The sequence below is a fragment of the Lasioglossum baleicum genome, chromosome 3, assembly GCF_051020765.1.
Source record: "Lasioglossum baleicum chromosome 3, iyLasBale1, whole genome shotgun sequence".
In the NCBI taxonomy this organism is placed as follows: Eukaryota; Metazoa; Arthropoda; class Insecta; order Hymenoptera; family Halictidae; genus Lasioglossum; species Lasioglossum baleicum.
The window spans coordinates 8,574,760-8,599,938 of NC_134931.1; the positions used below are offsets into that span (position 1 = coordinate 8,574,760).

General features: G+C 39.4%; 1 protein-coding gene across 5 annotated transcripts in view; it reads right to left on the reverse strand.

Annotated features, from left to right (window-relative positions):
- The window catches only part of Ca-alpha1d (Ca[2+]-channel protein alpha[[1]] subunit D), a 60,917-nt gene that overhangs the window by 25,755 nt on the left and 9,983 nt on the right, over nt 1-25,179 (reverse strand). For 4 of the 5 annotated variants that reach the window (XM_076447489.1, XM_076447493.1, XM_076447490.1 and 1 more), the window contains exons 5-23: nt 24,961-25,113; nt 22,704-22,900; nt 21,066-21,169; nt 20,047-20,210; nt 19,867-19,969; nt 19,488-19,633; nt 19,314-19,387; nt 18,889-19,040; nt 18,700-18,817; nt 18,527-18,619; nt 17,760-17,880; nt 16,915-17,006; nt 10,326-10,495; nt 8,982-9,088; nt 8,777-8,897; nt 7,903-8,032; nt 7,622-7,788; nt 7,286-7,373; nt 4,664-4,771 (exon numbers count right to left, since the gene is read on the reverse strand). In XM_076447489.1, the coding sequence (XP_076303604.1) occupies nt 4,664-4,771; nt 7,286-7,373; nt 7,622-7,788; nt 7,903-8,032; nt 8,777-8,897; nt 8,982-9,088; nt 10,326-10,495; nt 16,915-17,006; nt 17,760-17,880; nt 18,527-18,619; nt 18,700-18,817; nt 18,889-19,040; nt 19,314-19,387; nt 19,488-19,633; nt 19,867-19,969; nt 20,047-20,210; nt 21,066-21,169; nt 22,704-22,900; nt 24,961-25,113 (2,408 nt within the window). The remainder of the gene's footprint in view (nt 1-4,663; nt 4,772-7,285; nt 7,374-7,621; nt 7,789-7,902; nt 8,033-8,776; nt 8,898-8,981; nt 9,089-10,325; nt 10,496-16,914; nt 17,007-17,759; nt 17,881-18,526; nt 18,620-18,699; nt 18,818-18,888; nt 19,041-19,313; nt 19,388-19,487; nt 19,634-19,866; nt 19,970-20,046; nt 20,211-21,065; nt 21,170-22,703; nt 22,901-24,960; nt 25,114-25,179) is intronic. The other variant, XM_076447491.1, reaches the window with a different exon arrangement.

Here is a 25,179-nt window from a genome sequence, read left to right on the forward strand (position 1 = left end):
TTTACCCGATATTTACTCTGAAAGCAAGGTTAGGTTCGCTCTTAGTGCGATCGACCTGTCCTCTATACCAAGGACAGACCCTGCTTTCGATTTGGTCTCCATTCAGGCATGGAATTTTTGGCATTAAACGTTGTCGCCAAACAGATTGCGGAAACAGATGGTTCGGTATTTGGCGCCTTTGGTGTCCAATTCATACCAAAGCGGATTGCTTATTGGGTAGTAGTGGGAAAAGATTTGACTAATGGTGGGGATCTTGCGGTTCTCGGTGCGGAACAGGTTGGAACTCCCTGCTGGTATCCTATGAAAGAAATAGCGTGCGACCGCACCGCGTATGAAGTCAAGCTAGGAGTGGAGTTGAAGAGTGGGAGACCAGAAAATGAATAGTGGGGATCCAGGAAGAAGTTCCCCGGCTCTGTTACAATTCACGAAATGATTTCAAAATCATCCGTACTCGTCTCTTGGAATATCGTTTCATTGTCCAGGAAAATAAGCGACTTGTTCCATTGTGCATCTGTATACATGAAACCATAATCTCTAACGATATCCCGTCTCTCCCGTGTATAGTAATCGCTCGCGTTAAACTATCTCCAAGTGTCTCTTCGAGTTGTTGTTTGTTTGATAAAACTTCGTCTTCCAGCTATACAAAGTCTCGAGCAGCGAAGTGAAGGCAAAAAGAAAAAGGAAGAGAGAGTGAGAGAGAGAGAAAAAGAAAGAGTAAAAGATTGATGAGAGAAGAGAGAGAGGAAGAGAGTAGTAGTCGATGAATGAAATAGAGAAAGATAGAAAAAGAGAAAGAGCGAGAAAGAAGAGACAAGAAAGAGGGAAAAAGTGTAAAAGAGAGACAAAGAAACTCGTAGACGTCCAGAAATAAACCGAAGATATCCGAAAGCCAAAGTTGAAAGACCAAGGGCATGGACTTTGAGTAGAAAGTCGATCGTTGTGGATGCTTTATATCGTTGAATCTCTCGTGAAACCGTTCGGAAGGGACAACGATTTCGCTTTGTCTCTAGTTCGATCTAGTTTGATCTAGTTTGAGCTAGTCTCATCTCCCCCCGGTCACACTCGTCTAGCGTAGATCCTCGCGATCTCTAAGCGATCGTAGATCTTTCGAAACGAAATGATGGACAGCGAAAAAGGTTTCATTTGCAATACTCTGGTCTATATAAACTAGCATAACTGTCTCGCGGTGTTTCCATCACGAAGGCAAACGATTCCCATCCGCGATTACGAAGACATAAACCAGGGATCGAAGAAGTTATAGTAACTATTTAAGTTCTCTTTAAATGGGTCTCTCAGGTTTTGTTTGAAATGTGATGTATGTAAATTGTAATTTCCAAATAAAAAGAGAAGTTGAAAATTGTAACTTGAACGGTAATTGTAAAATATGAAAATAATTTTTCTGTTATAAGAACAGATGTTTTATTGAAGAATTATCGTCGTAAGAGATGTTCATTTCGATCCCTGCTCTAAACGAGAGAAAGGTCACCGAGAGAAAAGCGTCTTATATCGTTCGACAACGATTGCGACGTTGTTATGCAATATTATTTCTGTAAAAAAATTGCCCTTGTTGCTGCATGCTCCTAAATACCTAAAAATAGTATCTTATTTATTTTTGTCCACGATATTTTGTCAATAACAAGATGTCGAACACGTTAATTCAATTCGATTGAAACTGATGGTGTTTTTTAAAATAATTTGCTGTTTAATCCAGTATTGTTTTATGAATTCTTACACTGTTTATTTTGTGGAGTTAATCGATTTGCAAACGAGGTGTTCATTTATTTTTATTATGACTTCTCTTGACGATTTCTCTGTTCAAGATTACCGTTCAAGGTCATACTATGCTAAGGTCACATAATAAGGTGATCGAGATCATCTTAAGGGCGTAGTCTCGTTTCCAGGATTGCAAGGGTACGGAAGGCACCTTCTTGTTTCTCGATAATGCAAACATGGGGGTTTTCAGTAGTCAAAAGCGCTAGATAAAAGATCAATCTAGGCTGCGATCGCCCTCAAAAGTTTTTACGTTTACGAAGCGTAATATGCATTATGAAAATAGCTACATGCGCAGCTTTATGCTTCCGAATAATGCAAATTACGCCTCATAAACATAAAAATAGGTCTTTTGAGGGCATTCGCTGCCTAGATTGTTCTTTTATCTAGCGCTTTTGACTGCTGAAGACCTTCATCTTTGCATTATCGAGAAATGAGAAGGCGCGTCCTGCACCCTTGCAATCCTGGAGAAACGGGTCTACTCCCTTAAGGTCGTCTATAGTGCTATACAGTCAAAAACATGTAGTGCCATTTAAAAAAGTGAAAGTGAAATTCTTTTTTAAATTCTTCATAATGCACTTCGTAGTTCATTGAAAAATGATCATTTTTTTATTGAAATATTTCGCGTACAACTATCGGAGGTGCTTGGAAAATTACGGGGATCAATATTTTAACCACCCTGTACGAACATTAATTTCTACAAAGTTCTCCGCAAATATGTACAACATAACAACGTTTCGCTCGCTGTTCGAACGATGTAAAGTTACACCGCAACTGGACCGGGTTAATGGTGAAGCCAAACTCTAAGCTACACGGACGAGGGATGATCAATCGGACAAGCCAGAGCTCTCGTTTAATTAGAACCAGGGATCGAAACCACTATAATCTATCTCCAACAGGTACTATGTTGACGATTACGTAGGTAGATAATTCATAGTTCAAAGCCTGTATGCGTTTCTCCGATGAAATCTTTCCTAAATTAATAAATAAAATAGATGAATAAGTATTTATGAATAAACAAAATCAGATAGAGGGTTAAAGAAGTTTCGATGGATAACTTATCTTTCCACCAAAAATTCCACAGGAACATAAATATTCTTAATAGAAATATACAAATTTCAATGTTTAGAACAAACAGTTTCCGTCCAATTTCTTAGCAAATGTTTCTTTATTTCGATCCCTGGATTGGACGGTTAAGTGAACCAGCGGTTAGACGGTGATCATAAGAAAAACTGATCGGTGTCGAATCCTCCTAACTCGTTCGAAGGAGCCGGAAATGCAAGTCATTCCGCGAAAACAATGTATGTATGTAGGTATGTATGTATGTACATCGCGGAGGGCAGTCGTTTATATTCGCGAATTGGTTCATGGGTATACACGCTATGTCGGTGGAGTCAAGACAAAACGAAGAGAGAGAGAGAGAGATAGAGAGAGAGTGAGAGAGAGAGAGAAAATGTACATTCATTTGTTTATAAGGGGGTAAGAGGGGGACACAGAGAAAACAGAAAAAAAACAAGGTGGTGTGTCTCGGTGAGAGGTTTTCGGGGAGAGAGTGTCGAGACAAGAAACCCAACGATCAAAGTGACACACTTAGACAGCTCGTTTCACAGGGGAAGAGATACCCAGAGGTGCATTGGTCGGAATAAAACAACGTCTGCCTCGTGCCCGCACCTCTCCACGATTATACTTCGCGCACTTCCGGTTTGCCTTTACAAAAGTCCTCGAACACCGCGATTGAGAGAGTGAGAGAGAGAGAGAGAGAGAGAGAGAGATCCACAAAAGATCGCCATGTCGCACAGTGTGAAGAATGAGGCAGGTTCACGGGCAACAATTTTTCAGAATGTATGTATGTATCTACTAAAAACAAATTTACAAAACGTATTTTGCAAGCTTCCAATATGGCATCAGGAGAAAAAGAGTAATTTAATATTTTCTCTAAAATTTCGATGCAAAATAAAAATTGTCTGCATTAATTGCAAGAATGCCTACTCGTATAGTTCTTGTTTTAAGAATTTCAACAAGTTGAAAATAATAGAACAGTGTCTCTGAATTCTTTAAATGCTTTCAATCCGTAGTAATAGATGGACTGTGGATTTTGATGCAAAATAAAACCTTGCTCTCTGAATTGCAACAAGCTAGGGTGAAATAAATATTGAATTTCTTGTTGAATATGTATAATAAGTTGAAAATAATATAGTAGTATATTTAAATTCTTCGAATACTTTTACTGTCAGAAATTAGACCTACCCATTTTTGTCATAAGTGCCTAAAATCCGCAGTCTGGTAATAAATAATTTGTACTATGGGCCCCTTTTATTTGAACTCTTCTGCCTATATAAACAAATTGATTTTAACACAACTGTGACTGTAGACTTGTTTCGGTTCTACCGAGAGTTTCGAAACGAGTCGAATTAAGAAAAATTGAGAAGAGAGAATTCACTGTGCGACGTGACGAAGCATAACAATTTTTCGGACAAATTTGCGGATAACCGTGGCGAAAGGTGTCCGGGATCATTCCAGTAAAGGCGTACCGAGGCGGCAGACGAACTTGATAGTGGTGAGAGAATCGTTTGGGGATAGTGAATTGATTATTTTGGCGTTGCGTCGAGAGTAATGTGAGAAATAGATGGATGAACGAAGATATGACGATGCATATCGGATCGTAAGAAAGGGCTGATAGGGTTCTGAAGGTCCGAAGACTGTGGGGTGGGGGTGGTTTTTGGAGTGTTTATTTGCGGGTTTTTGGGTTTTAGGGTTGGTTGTATAATTATTATATGCCACTCTAGTGTACTACGAGAGGTTCAGAAGGAATGTTTCCCAGGACCGTTTATATATATTTTATTTTTTTTATCGGTTTTCATTTTTTTTAGTGTGCAGAGCCTGGCGTTCCTACCTTGAACAGTTGTACGCCAATGACGGCGAACACGAACTGCAGGAGGCTGGTGACGAGGACTATGTTTCCGATAGTCTTAACCGCTACGATGACGCACTGTACTACGTGCTGGGTTCAACATTAATCATAATGTAGATCCGTTACATTCGAAACGGGGTTACGGGTTGCCGATTTCTTAATTTACTCTCGGCTGCCTCTTGTTTTTTCTCTTGCCTATCGTTTGCTTTTATTCGAACGCTGTTCTTTTCTCGGGATCGGTCTCGGACCATTCCACTTTGACAAGGAAAAGACCCCACTTCCTCAACTTTGATAACAACAAGCTTCTGTATTATACTAGCATACAGGCCCTTAATGACGAGTACGAAATATTAGCCGTAACTACTCAGTAGTTCCAAAGATATAGGCAATTAATGTTAAATTCCTCTTTGTGTAAGTACAATGAGCGTAAGAATCTTGTAGTAGAAATTCCACGGTTTAAGAGAGATCGTTTAATAAAAGGGACTTTTTTACATGGGATCCTAGAACTGATCCTGGACAGGGACCAAAATTAACAGTTATTCTAAAATTTCCTACGATCAAAATCATTAATAAAGAGTTGATTATTATTGAAATTTAAGATAATCTACACAAAATATAAAGAAAAAAATTCGAAGAATAAAATGATTAAAAAACATCTTATACTTTTTGGTTACAAATAACAGTTATTAGTGTAAAAAAATTGGATCCTTCTCGATAACTGTTATCGATAAAGAGAAACTGTTTCGATTGCTCAAAGCAGTTATCAATGAGAGCAGTTCATTTCGATCGCTCATAACAGTTATCGATGAGAGAAATTTATTTCGATCGCTCATAACAGTTATTGATGTGATCGAATTTCTTTTCACTTGTTCGTAATAATTATTGATGAGAAAATTCATTTTGGTCGCTTAATTTAATTATTGGGTTGTCGACTCTTTTCCGGATGGAGCAAGCCTGTGAAATTCATTGAGAATGTTTCGTACAACAAGACGAATCAACAGATTCGCATTAAATTTTGATTGTAGCAATTAATTTTACGAATAAAAAATTTATGAAATAATTGATTGTTTACCATTTGAAAGTTGTACCTTTTAATAATAACTATTACAAATTTTCTTCATCAATAACTGTTATGAGCGATCGAAATGAACATCTCTCGTTGATAACTGTTATGAGCGATCGAAATTTTCTCTCATTGATAACTGTTATAAGTGATCGAAATGAATTTCTCTCAACGATAATTTTAGTCCATGAAATACTTGTTATTCTATGACTTTTTTCTTTTTGGTTATAACAGTTATGGTCCCTGATCCTAGAACTTCCGATTGACAATTTAAGCAGCAATCTCTCATAGTACAGGAAGAGGTACGTAACTTTACTTGTTTATATTTTTTATACTGTCAAGTAACCACGGAAAATATTTAATTCATATCATTATATGTAGATCTGTGTACTGTCGTCATACAAAAATTGGTTAAAATCGAAGTCGGAGATCCTTCCCTTGTAAGCAATCACACTTTGTAAACGTGTAATCATGGATTTCTATGAAACTGCATAGGCTCTGAATGAAAAGCGATTTTTAATTCCTCGATGTCGTTTAAGCTCGTCGAGTTATGAAGATCGATAGATAAAAGTTAACTTCTTTTTACAAAAAATACGGGGTGCCAGTAGTTCATCAAATTTTAAATACATTTTTAATAGTATACGGTATATATTTTTAATGTATAATATACTGACGTATAGTATACGGTCAGTATAATTTAATGATATTAATTTATTCTTCTAACTCGAAATATTTCAACGGTATCGACAAATGCAAAATCGCTTTTCAATAGAAGCCAGTGCAGACTTCTAGCAATCAATGATTACACGCTAATAAAATGTAATCAGTGAGCGCAGAATGACCCCAAATTTTACTTCGGTTACTGCATTGTTCCGAAAGGCACTACAATTCCGCGGCGCGCAGCAAATCTCCCGGAGACGAAAGACTCGGCGGTGTTTAACATTTTCTAGGACGATAGCAACAATTTCTATCATTCACGTGAATGATCTACGAAGGATCTCTCCGCGAGATATTTCCTGCTCGACGCGAGGCTCGAGATACTAGCAACAATACTTTATTCCATTGCGGAGCACGGGAACGATTACCGCCCCCGATTCTCAGAAGCGATCGCGAGCAGTCTACCGCGGAGAATACAAACGAGTAAGGTCCCGCGATAGACTCGGTGTTTTAGGACGCTTATCAACAAATCGCAGAAAACTCCAAGGAAAAATCCTCTGCAACAATACGCGTGAAAAAATCGAGAATAGAAAAATTGCGATCTTCTCGTTTTCAAAAAGTTCGCAGTTCAAGTCGATCTACTTTTGTGTTCTTGATTTTTAATCGAATATTGTGCGAAGGAATTATTTCCCAAGTTTTCTTTGATATGTTGCTGTGCAGCCTGCTAGGCATACTGCGACGGAATCTACTAGAATTTATAATACTTCGGTCCGAAGCGTTACTCGCGCGTCAACTAACGGGTAAGTTCTGCTGTATACCATTGGGACCGATCTTATAGCAAAGTTTACCGATCGTTCTAAAGGGTAATACGTCAAGAAAAATACCTTTAATCCCTTGGCACGGTTGATGGCGCGCAGCGGCCTCAGCACGCGCAACACTCTGAGGACCTTCACCACCGAAAACGCGCCAGAACTGAAAACACAATCACAATTTCACCTTCTCTCATATCCGTAATCGTGTTCACGCTTAGCCTTTGGTTGTGTTCTTTTTATGAGATTCAGTCACAGAATATTTCTATTTCAGTGTTTTCTCAAAATGTGTACTGTTGTCCCAAAAGTTTGCTTCGATTAAATTGCACAGTGCAGAATGCTTTTTGAAGGAAGCAAATAGCACAATTAAATGAAAGCTTGGGAAATCGTGAACATTGTTTGCAAGCCTACCTGAAAGACATCGAAATCAGAGAAGAGCATACGACCAACAGATCGAGCAGATTAAACGCCGATCGACAGAACGCGCCGTCGTGTATGATAAAACCGTAGGAAATCATCTTCAGCCAGATCTCGATCGTAAACACTGTGGTGAAAAAATAGTCAAAATTCAGCAACACCTGCAACAAAAAGAAAGGAAATCGCGAATTAATTGATGGGAATATTTGGACGGTGGTTGGATATCATTGATGATCATAACGACCATAATGTCAATACCGAAGCAGCATAATTACCTGATTTCTAGGTGACGATGCGCTCAGAGGATCCTCGGCCGCCAGCATAGCCGAAGAGATCATGATACACACGAGAATCACGTTGCCGAAGTAACTGTGATTGCATAGCCAGTGGCAGAACACTCGGAACCTGGAAACATCGCCAAAAATATAGTATTATACATATACAATATAGTACATTATACGTATGTATATAAAATTATACAGAAAATTATACAAAGATGTCAGAACGAGTTACATCCTAGTCAGCCAGACCTGCCTCGAGCACAGCCTGGCGAGCAGATGGCGGACATTATGCTGTCAGAATGACGCTCGAAGCTGAGGATGCTTGGAATTTGCTCGATTTCGGACAGCACACCCTGCCAGCATAAAGCGCAGTAGCGCGTCATATCTAGTTGGGGCCTTGGGCAAAGTAGAATTCCGGGGCCCCTAACCCCAACCAAATAACTTTATGAGAAAAACGTAGAATTTGGATCTTGGATCTTGGTTTGTGTTCGGGCCCTCTTCTGCTTGGGGCCCCGGGCATTTGCCCAAGTTGCCCATAGGGTAACGCGCCACTGATAAAGCGATACTTCTGCGGACGTAGAAGTTAGTCCAAAATCGAGCAGATTGCTTACTGGGATGACATGCAATAGGGGTTCCTACTCTGTCATTAGCAATGACCATTAACCTTCTTTGGAGAAATGCAAAAGAATTATTTTATAATTTAGGTCTTACAGCAGAAAAGATCAAAACTCAAAAGGTTTATAGACCCCCAGACCATTTTCAAACTGTCATAGCTTCTGGAGATCTTCCAATTTTATGAAACTGTGACGCATAAAAGTTGCTCTGCAATTTTGTACTGCGTGGGGATGAACAGAGAAGTGCGTAGCACCTGTTGTTTTGCGAGAAGATGAAGAAAGCCGAGCCAGCAGGTATCGGCTGCATCTTGGTGGCCATGTTGAACTCGGACATTCTGCGCGGCCTGGCGGACACTCCTTGGTCTGTGCCGTCGTCTGCAAAACAACACCAAAATTTCCGTTTATTTATTTGTTTTTTTCTCTGGAAAGTTCTCTCGACTTAGAAGACAAGAAAAATACCCTGCATCCCGTTCTGCTCGATCTCCTCCTCTTCCTCGACCTCCTCGTCGGATTCGATGTTCAGCCGCACTTTCGCGTGTGTGTTCATATCCTCGCTCTTCTCCGACCTGCGGTTCAGAAATAAACTTTCGATGAACAAATTCCGAATTCCGCCTGGGAGTACTCTGGGTCAGATCATCAAAATAAACTTCTATATCCGCAGAAATGGCTGCGCGCTACTACTGTTCGTAACTATTCCAAATCTACATATTTGGTGTTGGTAGTTGGATTGGATTGATGCTGTTTTTCCCACTTTACTGAATGGTTGTTTAACCTCTTGCCTTATAGTTCCTACTAAATATTTACGTTATTCATTCCTTTTAAATTGAACACACTGTTATATTTTCTTGTTATCAATATTTATAGCCAGTAGACTAAATGTGGATACACAATAAAAAAGCAAATCGTCTTTTTCATACAGAACTGTTGACAACTGTTTTCAAACAGAAATGTTGCGTTCTATATTTATTTTCGTTTGCTACTATTATTATGGGACAAATTAAATTCATCAACTGCTACTATTATTGTGGGACAGAGGGTAATAAGAGTAATTATTAAGTACATACATATACACTCTCCAAAGGAATTAAGGGATCACTTCTGCGAACCCGAGAAATTGCTACCAGTTTACATGATCATAACTCCGGCCAAACTTGCTGTATCGATATCGTTAAAGAATGGCTTGAAAGCGTGATACCTCTAGTTTCAGATGCTCTATTTCAAATTGTTGCTATGTTGGTTTTTTACAAAGTCATAGCGCGATAAAGACAACATTGACGGTTAACAAAAATTTTGTGCAACTTTGTAACATCACACGGGGAGAAACAAATTTTTTTGATAAATCGCGATAATATCATTTGGAGGGGCTATCTTTCCTGTGTAAGATGTGTGATTGTTGATTATTGTGCGATTTTTTTTATTCGAGTTATTCAACATTGGAGTAAATGTTGGCTTTCTAACTTTAACTGGCTCCAGAAAGCGAAACAATTATTGTAGAATCTTGTGCAAAAAACCAATAGAAAGAGCGTTTCTTGCTCTTCGAGGCACTTCTTTTGTTTTTTTTTTCAATTTCATTAACATTTCGATATACCAGGTGTTTTTGCAAATATGCTTAAACAATGCACGATTTTCATTTGTCCTTTAACTCTCTATATCTCGGCGAGAAATGATCGCAATACCATGATCCGAAAGTCAGATTGATGCAGCGATTCTGCCCATTCGATTGAGCACTCCATGTATTTTAGCTCGAGTTGGATCACACTTCCTATCATCCAATAGTATCGCATTTTTCGTCTATCGACTTACGTTTCCGTATCCAGAGCTGCCTCGTAGTCATCCATCGTTTCGTTCGGATCCTGTTCAAGGTCGGTCCCTCCACCCTCATCTTCGGGACCTGTTTCTTCGCCATCATCACCTTGATCCTCACTCGCTTCGTCTCTAGCTGGAGATGCACTGTGGGATTTGTTCTTCTCGGCCTGTAAAGATATAATTCAATTAATAATTACACAGTGCAGTGCAACCAAGCAACAAGCACAGTTCAGCCACTGGTTTAGGGTGGTTCGAATGTGTTTTACGGAAGTCGGATATCAAAGTAGACGAAATCGTTGCACGTTGGGGGAAAACGCACCGATTTGGGCAGGTTCTAAAGTGGTCCCTGCGAGCTGGACGATAGTATTATAGAAAAGCAGCGATCGTAGATACAATCTAACGAAATGCAGTTCGAGGAGGCTGTTGACTCGGTCTCCTATTTAAAGCCAGCGAGTATCCCGTCGCATTCCGCGGCGATACGGTCGCCTCTCTTTCTTTCTTTCTTTCTTTCTCTCTCTCGGGCCGGGTTAACGCTCGAGAGCTAACGATTTTCCATTAGCTTATCGACGAATCACGAACGATTAAACTTTTAGCGTTAAGCTACGCGACAACGCGGCCGTCGTTGGGTCAGCGGCGTCTATTGTTCAACAACGGAGACCTCTTTTCTCCACCCTTGTTGCGAGTGTTCACGCTCGAGCTCTTCCACGCGTATTTATAGTCCTGTTAGGTTACGAAACATTACGAGAAAAAAAGAATAGAGAAAATGTACATGTGTCCATAATTATGAAAGTGGTCCGAGTCAAAATGAAAAAAAAAGTTCATCAATTGTTTTACATCACATTATTTTAAACTAAATTAATTCAATGTAATTTTTACGATATTGTCTAAAATGAACCGTTAGGTAGTGCCTGTTATTTCGACATTATATGGAATTCATTTAGTGTTAACCCTTTGCACTCGGAGCAATTTCACTCGAAAATTATACATTTCTTCCGACCTACAATAATTCCATTCTATATCATTCTTTTTATGTTATAAATATGAAATTAATATATATAACACCTCATACAATACTTAAATGTTTAGTAGTTGATTAGATGCCGACATATTTAATAATGTAAACAATATTATAAATAATGGTACTGCAATTTTTAGTGGCGCCTCTCTCTCTCAGAGTCACCATTCGAGTGCTAAGGGTTGAGATCCTGTACTGAGCCTTAAAAATAACTGGTACATGTTCCCTTATAAAAATGATAAGTTTGATTTTATTTAAACTTTGTGCAGGTCCTATTGTAATATGTGCTCCACTAAAGATATCTATACAATCATCTCTTATCAAAATTATTTTTATTATAACAATAATCGTAAAATAAAAAATCTGGAACCGGTCATTTTGACCGGTAATAGTAGATTTAGTGTTAAATATCTCGAAACAAGAAATATATGACAGACCACTTTCATAACTATGGGCACATATATCTATATATGTGTGCGAGAGAAAAATGGGAAAGCGGCCTAGGCGGCAGGGTAACAATGACGGCCTCTCCCTTCTCCGGCAGATGTCCCGCAGATAACAGTTTTAATTCTGGTGTATCGGTATTCGATTCTCGATGGCCCCGATTTTGCGTGCGCGAAAGCTTTGGTTCGTTTCTACAGTTTTTCGAGTGTCCGGCCGCGACATCAATTAAACCAGATGACACAGTTTTTAACCGATACTCCGCCGATGGAACTCAACCGCGAGATAATTCTGAAACGAGTCCCGCTGCCAACTATGCCACTGTCGCGACACGCGATTCGCGTCTTCGCCGTTTACGCTTTCGGACATTTCTCTCTTTTCGTATTTTCGTTCCAATTCTAATACCGGCACCAATCCTCGCGATTACTTTTCCCCGGGAACTCCATCGCGCTCTTACAATTCGTTCTGGCTGCGCTCTCTTTCTTTCATTTTTCAGGAATGCACATTTCTGCCTCGAGAAGTTGAAGTACAGGGTGTACAAAAATTAAAAGTCATCCGTTCTAGGGGTGAATCTACACCTCCGGATCGGTGGACATTTCTACGAGAATCTTGCCGCAAGATTGTTTATAACAAAGAAAATTGTTGTTAAAGTTTTTTTGACATCAACACCTTCCAGTCAGAAGAGAAAAAGTTTGAAAGAAGTTGCAAACAAATCGTTATTGAGATATAAGCTTTTAAAGTTTTTGCACAATTTATGTGCAGTTATACGTATAGACAAAAGCCTACTACTACAGTCCACCTGACTGAATATAAATCGTGCGGATCTTCATGCATTTATAGAAAAATTGAATAGATGAAATTCAAAATTGTTGGAAAATTTGAAAATTGAAGATGTCAATACAGCGAGTGTAAAAAATATTCGCACGCCCTTCAAAAAAGAAAAACTTTTTTATAATTGTACCAAACGATCTGACTTTTTATAATCAATTATAAGCATTGGTTTACGAAATGATATACAAAAAACATTTTCCAAAAATTATAATTTACAAGGTTACATGCAAAAATAAAAAAGGTAGTTTTTAAAACCTTTTTTATTTGGGGCCCTTAATGAAAATTTAAAATATTTGTTTTGTAGATCTATGTTAGTTATACACATACTGAAAATTTCATGGAAACCGGTTGTATAGGGAATTCTTTCACATTTTGCAACTTCAAAATGATTCGAATGGACAGGGAGACGATCACTTTTTTTTTGTACGGGCCTATCGACGAATGTCCCTTTAAATTTCGTTTGGCTCGAGGCACGCACACGATTACATATATTCACGATTTATATCCAATCAGGTGGACTGTAGTAGCAGGCTTTCGTCTATACGTATAACTGCACACAATCAAATTTTGCAAAAACTTTAACAGCTTATATCTCATTAACGATTTGTTTGCAACTTCTTTCAAACTTCTTCTCTTCTGACTGAGTGGAAGGTGTTGATGCGAAAAACAACTTTAACAAGAATTTTCTTTGTTATAAACAATTTTGCGGCAAGATTCTCTTACAAATATCCACCGATCCGGAGGTGTAGATTCACCCCTGAAACGGATGACCATTACTTTTTATACACCCTGCACAGTCGGTAGCTTTCTGGAGCGTTGATTGTTGCTATTATAGTGTTCGTGAAAAATATCCGAGGGTCGGTTAACCCTTTTGCACTCCTTTGTCGAGTGTGACTCATCAGAGAAAGGAAAATGTAAATAAAACGGGTTCTTATACAGGGTGTGGTCGGACGGGTGGTACAACCGAGCAGGGGGTGATATTACATGTAAAAATAAGTCGAAAAAAAGGAATAACATTTTTTTGTTTCACGCTTCGTTTTCGAGAGAATCGAGTTTGAAGTTGCAGCGAATACACGTGCTATTGCATAGGAATTTGGAATCGTCTGACGCGTCTGACCATGTCTCAACCAATTCTACTTTGTGCATACACTAAAACATACGAACCTGGTGGAACTTTAAACTCGATTTTCTCGAAAATGAAGGGTCAAACGAAAAAATGTTATTCCTTTTTTTCGACTTATTTCTACATGTATTGTAGTATCACCCCCTGCTCGGTTGTACCACCCGTCCGGCAACACCCTGTATAAATTACAAGAAAGTTTGAGAGCTATATATTTAATATAATTAGTAAACAAAATAGTTTAAAATAAGTAGCAGTCGAGGAACTGTCCTCTGACGTAAATTTTAAATAAAACACTTGAAATAGTAGGGAGTTGTTGGCAACAAAATTGAGATTTAAGTCGGAGTGCAAAGGGTTAACTCCGAAATTAAAAGCAACGAAACAGATGCTGGTGGAAACGGGTTAGCTACTGATCATCATAAATTCGGTAGTTGAATGATTTTAACACATTACCGACCGGTGATTAGTGTATAATTATTGCATAAACACTTCGTAATGAAACCTTCAATAGCAACAGCAATTTTCATTGTGAACTAACAAGTCACTCGGATACTGATCAAACGAACATCGAATGACTTGCTGTAAGCTTCATTAAAAATGGAACTTGACTTTCAGAGGATCTTAGAGGTCGCTGTAGGAGCACGTAAGGATGTGGGGCAGTGGACAACTATTTCAAAAGTGTGTACATAATTTCGAAAATATTCATTATTTGCCCAGAATCTCGTGGCTTGCCCTTGGAAAGACTGCGAGGAGAGTCCATTCCAGGACGCTGTACGACCGCTTTATTAAAACGGAGAGATGCAAGGCGGTCTCGCGTGCCTTGTTTATTAAAGACCCGTTTACTAAACGACCTCGTGCTCCGCTATGTCGCTCTTTAAGTACCCGAGATGTTCCTTCGTTTCCGTTACGCTATCGGAAACGAGCGTTTTCTCTGCGAACCGAGAAACTTCCGATTTTGCGACGGAAAGCGCACCAGAACCTTTTCGGAAACTTCGTGCTAAAAACGTGGAACACGCTCGAATCTTTACGGAAGGAACAAAAACGATCCAGCTGAAAAAATAGTCATTCGAACGATGCAAAAACTTTCGAAAAAAGTATTTTCTTGTCCGCGAGCTGAAAGACTAATTGTAAGATTTTACAACGTTGACCATTTCTAAAAAAATTGCAGTGAAGATGTGTAACACGTCCATATGTTCACAGAAGGAAGAGAAACGATCCATGGGGCCGAGAACACTATAGCAACAGTCATTGAAACGATGCAAAAACGTTCCCCGTCCACGGCTATCCTCGGAACGTTCAAGGAAAAGGCCATTCGCATGGGAACCTCGAAATACCTCTGTCATTTACAGTCGTGTGACAACGCAATTTGTTGCGACAAAGTTACGCTCATCCAAAGGGCACGTGTGCTGCGTGTGCTTTTTTAGATCAGCATTTTCACGAGATTTTAAGGTCAACGAGCTTGTAAAGGACATTTGCCATTTTTATACGTGGCAAATAGAGTCAATTGAAAATTCACCGAACGCGAAAAATTTACCGCGTCGCGCGTCGTGGGTGTCAGCCAAGTGCTACGCGACCTTTAAAGTTTTGCTAAACATTAATACAGTAGACGATTATAAAACACTCTGGCAATGATTGTTATAGTATAGAGTTCACGCAGTCAGAAAAAGATCCATAAAATCAAAGTAATTTATTGAATGGAATGAAATGAATTTACATATCTAAACAAATAATTCTATCTCCTATTTCTGGTAGACGTGGTACTCAAAGTGTTGAGAGGAGAATAATCGTTTCAGCTAACTCCTATTTGTTGCAATGGCACAGGTTTTTCAACTGGACAACGATTTTCCAGAATCGTAAGGAGATTAACGGAACACGATGGAATTAAATTAAAGAAAGGTAGTAAAAGCCAAAAACGAGGGGTGGATGGTGGATTTAGCAAGAAAGTAAAGTCCAGATGACAGGATCGAGAGCGTGATGTCCCAGATTCTTGGTAATTACGAGGACGCGTCGAATATTCGTAAGAATCAAACTCGCGGCGGCGTAACGAGCAATAAAAAGCCGGTCGAACGGTGTCGGCGTCGGTGTCGGCGTCAGCATCAGCGTCGGCGTCGCCGTCGGCGACGGTGATTACGGCCAATGGCAAACGAGCCCCCTATTCGACGCTCTTTGAAAGAACGATAAACCGACCTGCATTCTAATTTTCCCGGCTTCTAGACCCTAAGTCAACGCAACGACCAAATGTTTATTGAAGCCGAGCGCGTCAAGTTTCGTTTTTATCCTCCGTCGATGAACCTCTTCTTCGATTCTTCGATAAGACAACATCTTTTCGCACGAGAGCCTCCCCACATTGTCTAATTACGAGATTTATTTTATTTAACAGGACAGAGTAGACGATTGGCATTATGGAACGAGATAGCGAGAACTAGACAATATCAAGAGAGTTCTTTTATGCACTATTAGTAGATGCTTTTGACAATTTCGTAGCATCCATGGCTAAATGCATTGAAACCTACATCCATCCACATTTTACGTATATTTTTATACCAACTTGTTTGCGACAAATATTGATTTTCTTATTAATCCTGATACAAATAGCTTTCCATTTTTATTCATTAGAATGCATACAATGTATATTTCCATTTTTCGAAATAAATAGAATGGACACAATGTATATGTTCGTTTCTAGCAATAAATAGAATGCATATGTACATTTTTAGAAATAAGTAGAATGCATACAATGTATATTTCCATTTTTAGAAACAAATAGAATGGACACAATGTATATGTTCACTTTCAGAATTAATTGAATGGACACTATGTGCACGTTCGTTTCTAGAAATAAATAGAATGCATACAATGCATATCTGCATTTTTAGAAATAAATAGAATGCATACAATGTATATGTTCATTTTTAGAAATAAATAGAATGGACACAATGTGTACGTTCACTGTACAAGTGGTTGAAAAGACTGAGCCAATGCTATCAGACTATCATGGCAGCTGCACTAGAAAGGCACGAAAGAAAGTCATCTTTGAGCTTTTAGTGGTACATAGTAGCTCCTCTAGCTAGAGTCGCAGGTGGAACATAAACGCGTCCTAATGCAAAGTCGTTCTACGAGTGGGGCACCACTTGAAAAAAGGTGGAATAACTTTGAAAGGTCGAACAAAAGAAACTCACCTCCTCCTCGGCTTCCTTCTCAATGGCAGTTAACGACTCGGCGTCCGCGAGATTGTCGACGGCGATAGCCAAGAAGACGTTCAGTAGAATATCTGCGTTACTTCTTACGTTAAGGATCATTTACTGGGAGCACCCACGGATCACGAGGATCTTTAATGCCGCGTCAACTGAATCTATTTGAATTCGTTTCACTCTGTGAATCTTCGAGTTTTCCTTTCGCCGTTCTAAATCCTCGCGGTTTGTACCGAGAAGATGCCAGTCGACTGTCATTTATGATCTGTAAGACTATCTTTTTTGACAGTTAATATCGTCTAATCTGGCAAAAATTAGTATGTAGCTGTAATTTAAGACAGTAAACTCACGAGAACAATTTAAAAATGTTGTTGTATTATTTTCAGCTTATTAAAAAATATTCAAAAAGAAAATAACTTCCTATTTCACTGCTGTTTGTTGCGACCCAGGTAGAAAATTTTGATAACATTTTGACTGCCATTCTTTTTAGCTGCGAATAGTAGTGTAGGGAGATGCCATCTCTGAGCGGCGAGAATTCCGTCGAATGTCACGACGTTAGTAACTGTAACGACGCGACGATTCGATATCTGTTATTATGTTTATCGATTTCGTTATTCATATTTGTAATATGCGATTTCTTTGTCATTCTGGTTCGACGTACGAAAAACGAAAAGACGTGTTTGATCTCAGACGGAGATTCAGACGGGATAATTTAATTAATTGTATTCGTTATATTTCAAATTACGTATTAAAATATTTCGTGTTTACGATCGCATTATTCTATTGACGACTTAAATCCTACAGTAGCTTGCTTTTTTCGGTGAAAAGGATACAATTGCCGCATATGAAGAGAATGATAAAGTAAAAACAGGCGAGCATGCCGAAGCTTGCGACACCCCCATACGCTCTTATCCCGTCATACATCACGGCGTTCCAATCCTCACCAGTCAGCATCTGCGAAAAACCATAAACATTCCTTGTCCAAAATCGATGACAAAGATAATAGATTTGTGTTGCCTTTAATTTCTTAACACTAGGTTTACGGAGTAAACTAAAAGTCACTATTTTCCATTACTTTATAAAAATAACGAGAATTTCTTTTCTAATCTAAAGAAATAAGTTGAATAATTCCTGATGGATGCATCTTTCCAATCTCAATAATCGCGAACGAAAAATATTACAATGCGTCAAGTAAACCTAGTGTTAATAATGCGTGTACAATTTTATCTTTGCAATCCTGATAAAAAGAAGTTACAATGTCTTTAGGTTTTATGTTCAGCAAAGAGAAATGGAAAAATTGAAAAATAAAACTATTTGGCACGAAATGAAAGATAACACTCATGATTAAACTGCGGATCTTTATGCAATGATGGCTTCTGAAAATTTTCAAAAAATGCCAGAATATATCCTTCGATAGGATTTAGTCGAAATTTTGATATTATTTCAGATCTACAAAGACTACTGCCACTGAAAATAATATTATATTTGATTCCACCTTCTTAAAAATCGTCTGGAAAAATTGCAAATTGCATAAATTTCCACAGTCTACTTATGATCTATCTTGTAGACAACGAACAGTGTGTCTGACAATAACACTCACCTGAAAGACGGTCAACAGGCTCTGCCAGAAGCTGTCAAAATTGTGGCGAGGCTTGTCCTGCAGTTCGCTGAAGTTGAACTTTCCACCGAACACCTGCGAACAAACAGAGCTTGCCAACTCCGGGATCCACAGGTGGGTTGATAGAAAAGAGGTGCAACGTCGTGGTACCGTACCTGCATGCCGAGTAGGGCGAAGATCACGATGAAGAGGAAGAGAAGAAGCAACAGAGAGGCGATCGATTGGATTGAATTCAACAGAGACGCCACCAGATTCGATAACGATCTCCAATATCTGGAAGCCGATTGTTAACAGAGCCTCGATCGAGGATATGATCCAGATTAGACCGATGATGATCGACTTACTTGGTCACTTTGAATACCCTGAGCAACCGGACGCAACGTAGAACGGAAACGCCGAGCGGCGGCATTATCTGCGTGTTCGTCAAGATCATCTCGGTGATCGAGCCGATCACGACGAAACAGTCGAAGCGATTGAACAACGAGACAAAGTAACCCTGGACAACGGCGTAGTGCGTGCGGACAACAGTCATCGGAAAGAAAATTACTCGTCAGATTCAGTAATGAGACTGTTGGTTGTAGTGGATGCGATTCTGCGACGAATTTCACAAACGAAAACGTCCGACGAACTGTGACAATTAGACTGTGGATTTTATGCATTTATGACAAACGCTAGTGCAGTGTGACTGTGAGTGAGAATTAATTGATTCGATTGTATTCGTCAGAAATTGCATCGGCTGTAGATGCAGCCTAATTTCAGATCAACTTACCTGAAATCCTAAACTGTACATCTTCAGCATCATCTCCATGGAGAACAGCGCGATAAAGAACATGTTCGTGATCTCTGCGCGAGGAAGACAGAAAAATATATGATAGGAGACGATGGTTTGATTAACGGAAGCCCGCGTTTCGTCAGGGGAATTGTTATTGGGATTTTTGCGTACCTTGAAAGTCGTCCAGCCAATGAGGTTGATTGTAATGCTCGGTTGCTAGAACCCCGGTGTTTAAAAAGACCAGCACTATAATCAGCCAATAGAAAACTTGCGACTTGACGGCTTTCCTGCAGGCCCTCCTCATTCTCCTGTTCACCCTACAAGGTTCCACCCAATCCAGATTTTTATTATTTGTAGCAACATTAACGATCGACTTGCACTAATGAAATCTATGCGAGTATAATGTTACACCATCGCATAAATGATCGGTATCGATGGATTAACGAGATTCTTCAGGAATAAATCATAGTATTCTTTTAAATTTTCATGAGAAGAATTCAATAATTTTCGATTTCCGGCCAGGATTATGGCGTTGATATGTGCAACTTACCTGTCGAAGTCCCGTCTTTTCCTCTTCCAGACCGAATCCTGTTGAACCTCTTTATCATCGCCCTCCAGCTGATCGGTGCTCTCCATCTCATTCTGCTGTTTCGCTGAAAAAATCAATCAGTCCAATATTACCTTGCTCTGTATCTCGTAGTTATGGTTCTGTTTGAAAACGCCATCTTACATTTCCCATCCTGCATCTTCGGCTCGTCAGTTTCGGGCTCAATGTCCTCAGCCTGTGTGATCCAGTCTAGGTAGCCTCTAAGATCTTCTTCTATCTGTTGCTTCTCCCTGAGTTTGTGGAAGTCACCCCTTGCTTTCGCTTTTTCTCTCTCTTTAGAGAACTCTCTGCATCCCAGTTAATCCACATTTGATCATTTGTTAGTACGATTATTGTTAAACTTACCACCGGCTGATCAAATTGTTATCAAATTGGTTTTCCACGTATCACTTGTTACGAAAATGCTTGCACGGGAAATAATTGAATAAATTCTTTGAAAGCAAGCACGCGTCAATAAAGGTCTTGATCAATTTTTTGTAGAGTGTATATTATAACAATGCGCGGGCTGAGTCGTTTAACTATTCTCGTTCTGGTAATTCGTTCTTGTATCAACATTAGACTCGCTTAGAATGTTTACTGCGTAACGCATTGGGTGTTCTCCAATAGAGTGTTCTGCGCGAGGAGTCATCCTTTCCCACACAAATTCTGTTGTATCGATAAATAAATAAACTCCGATTCGAAGCAGTATAGAAGCTCCGCTTTTGTGCATGGAGTCGGCAACTTTGTTCGAAACTTCCTGCCCTATTTTCCCTTTGTTCGCGTTCATCGATTATGCGTTGCTCGAGCGCGTTCAACTCCCCCATCGATTATCTTATCGCGAGATAGAGAATTGAAACGTAACAACACGCGGACGATCATGCCAGCTGGTCAAAGTATTTCAACGCCATCATGCATGCATCCTTATCATAAGTACGCGGTCGCGGAACTTTAGCAAAATCAATATCCTAAAACGTCAATTTACTCACTGATTTAACTATTCTATGAAAATGATCAAGTGTTCACAGTCTTCTCAATCAACACTGTTTTAAAAAGAAATTTCTTTTGGCGGAAACAGTTCTTCCAGATCAAAATAAACTCGGAATACTATTAATATAGGCTAACGTGGACGCTTCCTTGTATTTTATAAACTGTATGCCACTCACCCGGACAACACACCGAGAATCAGGTTCATCACGAAGAAAGCTCCGAGTATCACCATAGAAATGAAATAGATCCACTGCCATGAGCTTCCCATCGCATCTTGAATCTGAAAGCATTTTTACATTCATTTTCATCGTGTTTTTTAACTTTAAAATTAAACATTTCTTCCTCGACTTAGAATAATTACATTGCATATGATTTTTTTCCTTTTATGGATATGAAATTGATATAATACACATTGATATGAACAATATTGTGAATAATGGTACAGCAATTTCTAGTGGTGACTCTCCGAGTCACTTCTCGACTGCTAAGGGTTAATTCTTCAGCTTCGTTTTCGTCCACCAAGTTACTTTGATTCTGTCGAATGCTCTGCAGTAAATTGTCCAACTTTCGCAGCAAATTGTAGTCAAGTATTTCGACTTGAATAGTATCGAAATCGTAACACGCCGAGCTTCCCGAAGAAGAGTAAAAGCTTCTACATATTTGCACATTCGCGCGGAATTCCCGTGCTCGATCGAGGCCAGGATAATAACTAGAAGATGCTGATGCAAATGCGCGTTTTCAGAATTCATCTTACTAAAAGCGGACGGTGCAGAAACATTTATGCCATCTGTTAAGCGACTTCGATGAGACATAAAACGAATGGTTTGCGTATCCTTGTCGTAGAAGCGCGGAGATCGTCCCCGCCGGTTCATGGAAAACGCGTAAAGTCCGGTGATAAAGGTTCTCGTGGTTGCTAAACGGTTTCCGAGCTTAAGAGGTCTCTTTAGTTTGACGGCTTGTAAAGATCGTTGTTCATTTCCTTTGCGGTTTCGCGGAGCGTTACGCGCGAGCAGAAATCGAAGAGATTGACTAACACCTAGTGCCATATTCGGCACCCACACCAAGAATGTCAATAGCTATACCCATATTAGGGACCCCTTGGTAGTGCAATATTGGGAATTCCACGTGGACTGATAATACTAACTACTGACAAAGGGAAAATGAATTTCAACCGAAACCAACAGTTGGCAAACACATTAATATAAATAAACTGAAATTACAGATATGTTAAAACATTTCAAAATGACTTACCTTCCTCGAAAAAGATACAATCGAAAATCTAACCACAAAAATATTCAACACGTGGAGACACAACTGACGGAGGATCGAGACTAAAATCTATAGAATTGTGCGATTGCACTCCACACTGTTGAGTAAACATGGTAAACTATTGTTTAAGGATTTGCTCACTAGAGTGCGACTTCTCCTTTACAAGATATAAGGTAGTGCCATAATAGGCGACTATACCATATTTGGGCACTTTACCCTATTTCATCTTAAAATACCGAAATTAATTCTTCAAATGTTGGTTAACACGTTCCGTGCCGAGCCATTTTCGCTCGACAATTAAACAAACTTTGTTCTATACTGCATCTTTTACAATGCTTCGATCTTTTGGTGAAAATATATTCTACAGTGTTAAACTTGTTATAAAATATATGTTTTTGGCGCATTAAATAAGTATGTCGGCTTGAATGGATATATATATATAAGTATATATATATTTCTTTCCAAAATTTTCAAAGATCAGCTCGTATTGGGAGCGTCATGTTAGAGGAGGTTTAACTTTGAAATAACTTTGGAACGATACTTACGGCGTAGAGTACATCTGTCCAGCCCTCGAGTGTTACACACTGGAAGACTGTCAACATGGCCAGACCGAAGTTGTCGAAGTTCGTGATGCCCCAGTTAGGGCCCTCCCAGTACTGTTTGCTGCAGTAATAGTCGGCCCCAACATTGGAGCACTGGTAACCGCCTGGGCCGCATGGAACAGGGTCTTCCATGACTGCGCCTGCAATTCAATGAAACAAATCCTACAAATTCAAACTGCTCACTTCTTTCTTCCTCTTCTCCTTCATTGTCTTTTCTCCAGCTACAAACAATTTTTTACCAGCAAGTTTCAATTTTTAGCTGCTTGTGTGTTGTTAATTACTTATTTTTGAATCGTTTACCAGCATATTCGTGGCACTTTCCCGGTTAAAATGAGACCAAGCACGATATAATTTGGATCGTATTTACTTGTTGAATCCAGGATTTAGTAGAACCTCAATTATCCGAACTACTGCGTGGAAGTCGAGCGTTCGGATTCTTTCTGACGTATCTGGTGTCGTGGTACTTAATTGACTTCTGCATTTTTCGGATCGTAAAGGATTAAAGTTTAAACTCCCTGTCAATTTATTAATTCAGGAATTAATGTTTAAGCGTATATAAATAATTCCGGGAAGTGAATGTGTTGATTTGTTTTATGATCTCGTACAGGATCTTCAGGATTTTCGAATTCGAAGGATGCTATTCGGCGGCAAGGTTTCTAGAGGAAAGAGGAGCAGAAAGGACAAGTTTCCGTGAATCAGCTGTTCAACGTGGGACAGTGGAGCTCGCGTTCCCCGCGCTAAGAATAATTAGACGTTAGTTGTCGCCGTGGCTGAATCATATCTAAAATAGCGCCGGTGCAAAGTGTGTTTCGGGGTTAAACTGGGAACTCCCTCGGCCGCTGGCACCGTTTCTTCGATATTTCATTTTCCAAGGAAATTCTTCGCGAACCCGCGTGTGCCGATCGATGTCCCGGCCTGAGAGGATCTTGCGTAAAGGGTGCGGTTATGTTGAACAACGATTTTCGATCGCATACAACTAACCATCTCATTCGTCCCAACATGTCTCTAACAATTCCGAAGAATTTACCGATACAGTTATTTTCAACTTTCTAAGCATTTCTGTAGACATTAGTAACTATAAATAAAAGCGTGGAGCGCTAAACGATATTGACCTTAATCTTCGTGGGCACTCCACGCTTTTATTTATAGTCACTAATGTCTAAAAAAATTATTTTCTCCTTTTTAGTGCATTTTAATATAAGCGTGGTTTTTAAAAAGTTTTTTTTATATATTTTTTATTTTCCACTTTCAGTTTTTTTTAATGGAACGCAAGATATGGAAATACTTGAGATAGAATGAGGGGACGATTCCAAGAGACGACGTCTCTTGATGGAGTCCGAAATTGTCCGAAATGGAACTAAATGAACGGAACACCACACTGACTGAGCTCCTTCGGTGTGAAATAGGTCAGTGGAGTGGGGATGAGTCGGAGTGGGAATGCGTAGTGGAGTAGGGAGCGCTGGCGCGCGGAGTGGGGATCACTGAACACGATGACGTACTACCAAACGTCGCGCGACGAGGTGTGACGGTTAATATTACAATTTTTTTTCTCCTGAACGCACAGTTTTTTTTAAATTTGTTTTTTGATATTGCATTGTCATCCAGTTCTGAGCTATGTTTAAAGTTTTAAGTCTCTAGCTCATCGGGAAGTGGTTTAAAATTCGATTACAAGACTTGACGCATACAATAACAACAACGACAACACGGCAAGCTAATATCTGTAGTTGCAAGGAAAAACACCGCATATCACAATTTCAAAAAATTCGAGTTTCTGCATTCATGAGCTTTGTAGTATAGGATTGTCGTATTTACCAGAAAAAAGTCACGAAAACAAATTTGGAAGATTCGAACAAATAGTACAATTTAACCGATGTCCTATGTCCAAGCATTAGTGATCAAAACTTTAGACGTCTATATCTCGAAAGTGAAAGTGCGTGACATGCGGTGTTCTTCCTAACAGATATAAGCGTGATAAAAATTCATTTCATCCCTTAATGACTTTCTTACATTAAACACGACATTACGAGATTCTTAAATTTTTCTTATCCTTTACTGTTTCATATTTCGTCCAACCAATTTCTTCATAAATGCATAAAGATCCGCTGTCTACTAATGACAATTGATGATGTCACGGACTAGAATGGACCCCGAATCCGTGGGTTAGATACCAAGAACTCGAACAAACGATCGAGAAGCTTACCGGTGACGTTGTGCCTGCAGGTTTTGTGCATTTTCCCGGAGAACAGCTCGAGGCCGATGATAGCGTAAATAATGATGACGAACAGAACCAGCAGAGCGATATGTAGCAGAGGTATCATCGCTCTCAGAATAGAGTTTAGGACCACTTGAAGACCTGAAAACAGATGAAACGACACGTGGATATTCGAGGATACAAAGGATCGGTTTACACTTTCGCGCA